This window comes from Tachypleus tridentatus, chromosome 9 (genome assembly GCF_004210375.1).
Source record: "Tachypleus tridentatus isolate NWPU-2018 chromosome 9, ASM421037v1, whole genome shotgun sequence".
Taxonomy (NCBI): domain Eukaryota; kingdom Metazoa; phylum Arthropoda; class Merostomata; order Xiphosura; family Limulidae; genus Tachypleus; species Tachypleus tridentatus.
In genome coordinates, this window is record NC_134833.1 from 68,080,936 (window position 1) to 68,089,741 (window position 8,806).

The window sequence follows — 8,806 nt, forward strand, 5'->3', positions numbered from 1 at the left end:
ATATAAAAATTTATGTATATGTGTGTTATAATATTTATAATATACTATACTTCTATTAGCCTAATCGTGATACTTTTTAAGTTTTAAGCAAAAAACCACTAGGGACATAGGGGTACGAAACTTTCTGTCGTAACTGTATGTTAAAGGCAATAAATACATATAGAACTTAGAGATATACTCTATATATTTTAAAGTATTATATATATTAAAATAGATATGTTACAGATAATAACTACATATAGATCTTAGTGGTGTTCTCTATGTATGGTAAATTATTATTTTTACTAAATTAGATATGTTACAGTAAATAAATATATTTAGAACTTAGCGTTATACTCTATGTCTTTAAAAGAGTTATATATATTAAAATAGATGTTACACGTATTAAGTACATTAGAAGTTAGTGATAATGATATACTCTATTTATTATAAAGTGCTATTTTTATTAAAATAGATATGTTACAGATAATGAGTACGTTTAGAACTTAGTGATATACTCTATATCTTTTAAAGTATTATTTTAACTAAAATAGATATGTTACAGGTAATAAATATATTTAGAACTTAGCGATATACTCTATATATTTAATATAGTTATGTATAATATAATGGATATGGTATAGGTAATAAGTACATTTAGAACTTAGTGATATACTCTATATATTTCAAAGTATTGTTTTTATTAAAATAAATATGTTACAAATAATGAGTACATTTTAACTTAGTAATATACTACATATGTATTAAAGCATTAGGTACATTAAAATAGGTGTTACAGGTAATAAGTACATTTCAAAATTAGTGATATACTCTATATCTTTTAAAGTATTGTGTATATTAAAATATATAAAGTACAGGTAATCAGTACATTTAGAACTTAGTGATATACTCTATATATTTTAAAGTATTAAGTTTATTAAAATATATATGTTACAGGTAATAATTACATTTCGATTTTAGAGATATAATCTATATCTCTCACAGTATTATGTATATTAAAATAGACATATTAAAGGTAACAAGTTCATTTAGAACTTAATGATATACTCTATATATTTAAAAGTATTATTTTTACTAGAATAGATAAGTTACAGATAATAAATATATTTAGAACTTACTGATATACTCCCTACATTTTAAAGTATTATGTACATTAAAATATATATATGTTACAGGAAATAAGTAAATTTAGAAATTAGTGATATACTCTATATATTTTAAAGTATCATTTTTCTAAAAATAGATATGCTACAGGTAATAAGTACATTTAGAACTTAGTGATATACTACATATATTTTAAAGAATTACATTTAGTAAAATATATATTTTATAGGAAATAATTACATTTAGAACATAATAACATACATTGCATATTTTAAAACTATTACTTTCATTAAAACAGATATGTTACAGGCAATAAATACATCTAGAAGTTAATGATATAGTCTGTGATGTCGAGAAAACCCACTAGTAGAGAAAAATATATATGTAAAAATGGCTCATGTGGGTTGAGAAAATATATTACATAAAATATATACATATATAATGATATGGTCTATATATTTTATAGCATTATTTTTATTAAAATAGATATTTTACAGGTAAGTAGATTTAGAACTTAGTTATATACTCTGTATCTTTAAAACATTATGTATATTAAACTATATATGGTACAGGTAATAAGTACATTTAGAACTTTGTGATATACTCTATAGCAGTATTAAAGTATTATTTTTACTAAATTAGATATGTTAGAGGTTATAAGAACATTTAGAACATAGTGATATACTATATATTCTAAAGTATTATTTTTATTAAAGTACATATGTTACAGAAAACGAGTACATTTAGAACTTAGTGATGTGCTCTATGTGTTTTAAAATATTATGTACATTAAAATAGATATGTTATGGGTAATAAGTACATTTAGAAGCTAGTGATATACTATGTGCATTTTAAAGTATAATTTTTATTAAAATAAGTATGATACAAATAATTATTACACTTGGAACTTACTGATATACCCCATATATGTTAAAGTATTTGGTATATTAAAAGATATCTTACAGGGAATAAGTAAATTTAGAACTTACTTATGTTCTCTATATATATTCTTAAATACTATTTTTATTAAAATTGATATGTTACAAGCAATAAGTACATTCAGAATATAGTGATATACTCTTTATTTTTTAAAGTATTAATTTTATTTATATAGATATGTTACAGGAAATGACTACATTTATAACTTAGTTATATGCTCTATATACTTTAAAGTATTATGTATATTAAAATAGATATGTTATAGGTAATAAATACACTTAGAACTTAGTGATGCATTTGATATATTGTTAAATATTGTTTTTATTAAAATAAATATGTTACAAATAATGAGTACATTGCGAACTTATTGATATACTCTAGATATTAGAAAATATTATTTTTATTAAAATAGATATGATACACGTAATAAGTGCATTTAGAACTTAGAGATATACTCTGTATATTATAAAGTGTAATTTTTTTTAATAGATATGTTACAGATATACTTAGAGATATACTCTATATCTTTTACAGTATTATGTATATTAAAATAGATATGTTACAAGTAATAAGTACATTTAGATCTTAGTGATATACTCTATATATTATGAAGTAATATTTTTATTAAAATTTATATGTTACAGATATTGAGTATGTTTAGATGTTAGTGATATACTCTATATCTCTTAAAGTATTATTTTTATTGAAATAGATATGTTAAGATAATAATTACATTTAGAACTTTGTGATATATCCTACAGATTTTAAAGTATTATGTATATTAAAATAGATATGCCAGAGGGTTTAAGTACATTTAGAACTTAGTGATATACTCTATATCTTTTACAGTATTATGTATATTGTAAAGTATTATTCTTACTAAAATAGATATGTTACAGATAATGATTAGATTTACATCATAGCAAAATACTCTATATATTTTTAGTATGATGTTTATTAAGATAGGTATGTTACAGGTAATAAGTACATTTAGAAGTTATTGATATATTCATTTATCTTAAAGTATCATGTTTATTAAAAGAAATATGTTACACGTAGTAAGTACATTTAGAACTTAGTTATAAGCTTCATATATTGTAAAGTATTATGATCATTAAAATAAATATGTTACAGGTAATAAGTAGATTTAGAACTTGTTGATGTACAATCTATATTTTAAGGTAGGGGAAGCAGGAGACAGTCTTGGTAGCTTTGATATATATATATGATAATATAACACACATGCACCAAATCAAGTAAACGTATCTTCAGTATTTTAGTTTATCTCACTAGTTAGTTCTTCGGTCGTAAATATGTGTTGAGTAGTAAATTAGTATTACATCCTAATTTTCGTGATCACTTATTCCCACTAGTTGTTGTAGCATACAACTTCATAAAAGTATGTAGTATAGTGGTACTAATGACATGAAAACAAATATTAGTCATATTAAAGTTAATAGAACTGCTTTGGGTGGTTAACTTGCTGGAATGTAACCCAGATTATCCACAGTTTTTACCTCACTACTGCAAAATCATTTTCCACCCTTTGAAGCTGTGTGTGTATGTGTGTCATGAAAGTGACAGTCAAATCTCAGTAAGTGTTTAAGGTAGTTCAAGATACTGTTAACTGAATTCCAGTTAGTACAGTTTGCCCTTTTGTATAAACATTAGAAGCAAACAAACTTATTTCTGTAGTATTAAATAAAATTTACCATCTTTAGGTTGTGAAATGGATGAAATCAACTTTTCACTGCTATGCCCTAACCACAAGGGAAGTAAGTCTGTTTGGTTTGGTCTGAATCTTATTATTAGTTCATCTCAACAATTTTGTGATTTGTACAAAGTACATTAAATTTACCTATTCATTGTACTGCATAAAATGTTAATTATTTTAAATTAAAAAAATATAAATTATGCAGAAACTCAGTGAAGTGGACTTTTAAGTGTGAACCTGTAGTTTATTTTTAGTCAACTTGACTATTAGTATGACATCATGAATCAAGAAATATGTTGTTTATACCATTTTTTACTTCTTCATTCAACACTACAGCAACACAGTAAGCACCAAATTAACATTCATGTCTTCTATAAATATTAATATCTCGTTACTGTATGTTTTTCATCAACAATATACATATTTTTATTTAATTTTTAATTGTTACTTTTTATACGTAAATGTTACTTATCAATGTTAAATTAGTACAGTTCAGTATTAAGACAAGAGAATATTTTGTCATTTGTTCCCATTTACCAAGCTAATTCTTACATGCCATTACAGAATGCAAATTTTAACACTACGGGTCCTCCATTGGGACAGTGGTAAGTCTTCAGTTTCACATGGTGGACAGAGCAGATAGCCCAATGAAGCTTTACTATAAGAACACACACACTCACACTCACTATGGTAATGCTTTAATGATCCTTTGACAATTGAATGAACACAAGTGAGAATACTTATCATTTTTTTTAGAATTCCCATATACTTGTACCAAGAACCTATCATAAGGTTTCTGTTTTGAATGAATATAGTGATCAAATTTAGGGCCTGAAATAACTGTCATGGTACCCATGAAGTTTCTTAACTATATAGGAAGAAACTAGCATATGATATTGGTATATGCTAGAAGAAATCGATTTAATAACATTCCACAAATAAACCTTGACAAAAACAGTGTTTAACAATGTATATCAACATTTGTTTTCATGCGACAGACCAATAAACATAGGGAATTGTCAGTATAACAGAGAATTGACATAAAAGCTTTATGTGATGCTCATTGGACACTCCAACAAATTGCTGCAGATTTGAAATGCTCACCAAACACTGAGTACACATTAGATCATGAAACCAGTTTTATACAGTAGATTGGAACTTAATATTAATTAACAGGATTTATACATTATGATTGGAGCTTAATATTAAATACCAAGTTTAATACAGTCAAATTGGAACTTAATATTAATTACCAAGTTTTATGCAATCAGGCTGTAACTTAACATCAACTACCAAGTTTTATACAGTCATGCTGAAATTTAATATTAATTATCAAATGCTACACACTCTGACTGGAACTTAATATTAATTACCAGTTTTAAACACTCAGGCTGGAATGTAATATTAATTACCAAGATCTATTCAGTTAGATGGGAACTTAATAATAATTACCGAGTTTTACACAGTCAGGATGTAATTTAATATTAATGACCAAGTTTTATATTGTCAGAGAGGAATGTAATATTAATGACCAAGTTTTATACGTTCAGACTGAAACTTAATATTAATTACCAAGTTCTATACATTTACACTGAAAGTTCATATTACCAAGTTTTATACACTCAAATGGGAACTTAATATAAATTACCAAGTCCTATATGGTCAGGCTGAAACTAAATATTAATGACTAGGTTTTATATAGTCGAATAGGAACTTAATATTAATTAACAAGTTTCATACAGTTAGACTGAAACTAAATATTAATTAATAAGTTCTAAACGCTCAGGCATCAATTTAATATTAATTACCAAGTTTTATACACTAAGACTGGAAGGTAATATTATATATCAATTATTATACAGTCAGTCTGAGTGGAAGTTGATATTAATTAACAAGTTTTATACAGTTAGACTAAAACTAAACATTAATTACCAAGTTTTATACAGTCAGATAGGAACTTAATTCTAATTATAAAGTGTTACATACTCAGATTGGAACTGAATATTAATTACATAGTTTTATATAGTTAGGATGAAACTAAATATGAATAACCAAGTTTTACACACTCACACTAGAACTTGGTATTAATTAATAACTTTTATACAGTCAGGCTAAAACTAAATATGAAATACCATTTTTTATACAGTCAAGCTGAAAGTTAATATTAATTACCAAGTTGTATACACTAAGGATGAAACTTGATATTAATTATTAAGTTTGATGCAGTCATATTGAAATTTAATATTATTTACCAAGTTTTATACAATCAGGCTTAAGCTTAATATTAATTGCAAAGTTTTATACAATTTGGTTGAAATTTAATATTAACTACCAAGTTTTATATTGTCGGACAGGAACTTAATATTAATTAACAAGTTTTATACAGCTAGGCTGAAACTAAATATTAATTACCAAGTTTTAAATGCTCATGCTTCAACTTAATATTAATTACCAAGTTTTATACACTAAGACTACAACATAATATTAATTACCAAGCTTTATACAATGAGATAGGAAGATGATACTAATTACCAAATTGTATACAGACAGATAAGAATTTAATATTAATTACCAAGTTTTATACAATCAGTCTAAAACTAAATATTAATTACCAAGCTTTGTACAGTGAGATAGGAAGTTTATATCAATTACCAAGTTTTATACACTCAGAATGGATGTTTACATTAATTTCTAAGTTTTATACAGTCACAGTGGAAGTCGATGTTAATTGCCAAGTTTTATACCATTAGGCTGAAAATTAAATATTAATTAACCATGTGTTACACACTTTTACTGGAACTTAATATTTATTAACAAGTTTTATATGGTGATGCTGAAACTAAAGATTAATTACCAAGTTTAAAACACTTAGACTGCAACTTAATATTAATTACCAAGTTTTATATCGCCAGGCTGAGAGTTAATATTAATTACAAAGTTTTGTATAGTCAGATGGGAACTCAGTATTAATTCCCAAGTTTTATAGTCATTTAGGAACTTAATATTAATTTTCTCATTTTATAAAGTCAGATAGAAACTTAATATTAATTACTAATTTTATACAGTCAAGCTGAACATAAATATTAATTACCATGTTTTATAAAGTCAGATTGCAACATAATATTAATTTCCAAGTTTTATAGTGTTATGCAGAATCTAAATATTAATTACCAATATTTACACAGTGAGATAAAAAGTTGATATTAATTATTAAGTTTTCTCCAGTCAGTTACGAACTTAATATTAATTACCAGGGTTTATAATTCATATTGGAACTTAACATTAATTACCAAGTTTTATACAGTCAGATAGGAGCTTAATATTAATTACCAAGTTTTGTACAGTCAGAGAAGAATTTAATATTAATTGCCAAGTTTTATACAGTCAGACTGAAACTTAATATTATTTACCAAGTGTTACATACTCTGACTGGAACTTAATATTAATTACTAAGTTTTATACAGTGAGATAGGAACTTAATATTAATTAAGAAGTTTTACACACTCAGGCAGAAACATAATATTAATCACCTAGGTTATACAGCCAGATTGTAACTTAATATTTATTACGAAGTTTTATATAGTTAGACAGGAAGTTAATATTAATTACCATGTTTTATACACTCAGACTGGTACTTAATATTAATTACAAAGTGTTACACACTGAGATTCTGTTATTGCATCAGAAGTTATTTGAAGTTTCTGTTTTGTTTCTTCCAGAAAAAACTCAAGATAAATGAAGAAAGTTAAGCTACAAACAAGAATCCTCATGTTCCTGCTTAGAAGAAATTTATGCACCATTTCTACATATACATGTAACTTTGAAGAGTCCCCACAGTCTTATGTTTTATGTGTTGAAAACAGACAGGCTAACCAAGTGGTTACAACATCTTTTTATGTTTAATGGCCATTGTTGTGGGTTTTTTCAAGTCTTCAAAAAAGACGTGTACAAATTAAAACCAGCAAAATAAATGTATATCTCACCGTAATAACATGATTAACATTACCAAAAGCCAACAAAAGATGAATACTATATTTCTTTTACTTGGGATACCCTGGTACATTTTTGTGCTTACTGAGAATGGAATTGTTTATTTTGTCTTTCTAAAGAAAAGTACTCAAGATTACAGTTTTATTCTCTTCTGATGGATAATATGATCTGTGCTGCATTTGTATCACTTTTATCTGCAATTGTTTTGTCAGCTTAGAATTAAGTATAATCATTTTATCCAGGTTGGCAGTAAGGAGATGCTTGGGAGAGACAGACACCCCTAAATTTCATTCTGGCTCCCCTGAGTTCAGTCTCCCTAATGATGTAAAAAATTATATGAGGAATCCACAGAAGCTACACCAAAAGGAGGAGTCTGACCTAGGTCTAATTTTGTCTGTAACTAAGTCAATGTTATATTCATTATCTGTATGGGTCAGAATATCATGTTACACTTTTAGGGGAAATAAATGGAAACACAATCCCAGGTTAAAAAGGTGATTTTTTTTGCTACAAGTTCTTCTAGACTTATGTTAAAAAGTATTAGAATTGTATTACTATATTCTGAGTAAAATGACTATATAGATAAGTTTTCTACATCAGTGTGTGATGACCACCACTTAACTGATCTTTTGTCCTTCACATGATAAATATCTTGAGGGTGTGTGCTGGTGGATGTTGTGTTTCCCTGGGATTAATGTTATTATATACAGCCACAAATTAATGTTTTAAGTCTGAGTTTTCATTAAATAAATGCTTTGTAGCAATTACAACAAAGCCAAGAAAAATCTCAGAAAATTCATGTTATGGATACAGTGGAAACAATATCTTTATACAAGAAACAAAAATTAATAATACCTATCTTGACAATAGATTTAACAATTTAACTTTCCAAGATGTAATTATACTACAAGTATTAATTATATCTTACAGAGAGGTAATAATAAAATAACAAATATAAATAACATATTTTAACAATAACTCTCCTAGATATAATAACAATACAAATATTAACTTATATGCTACTGAGAGATAATAATATTACAAATATAAATAACATAC

At 25.7% G+C, this 8,806-nt stretch overlaps 1 protein-coding gene across 2 annotated transcripts in view; it reads left to right on the top strand.

Moving 5' to 3' along the window:
* The window catches only part of LOC143225404 (uncharacterized), a 45,035-nt gene extending 36,491 nt beyond the window's left edge, over positions 1–8,544 (top strand). Inside the window, exons 6-7 of one of the 2 annotated variants that reach the window (XM_076454753.1) lie at positions 3,765–3,818; positions 7,477–8,544. In XM_076454753.1, coding sequence (XP_076310868.1) covers positions 3,765–3,818; positions 7,477–7,496 — 74 coding nt within the window. In that variant the 3' untranslated portion in view covers positions 7,497–8,544. The remainder of the gene's footprint in view (positions 1–3,764; positions 3,819–7,476) is intronic. The other variant, XM_076454757.1, reaches the window with a different exon arrangement.
* The last annotated feature ends 262 nt before the right edge of the window (positions 8,545–8,806 follow it).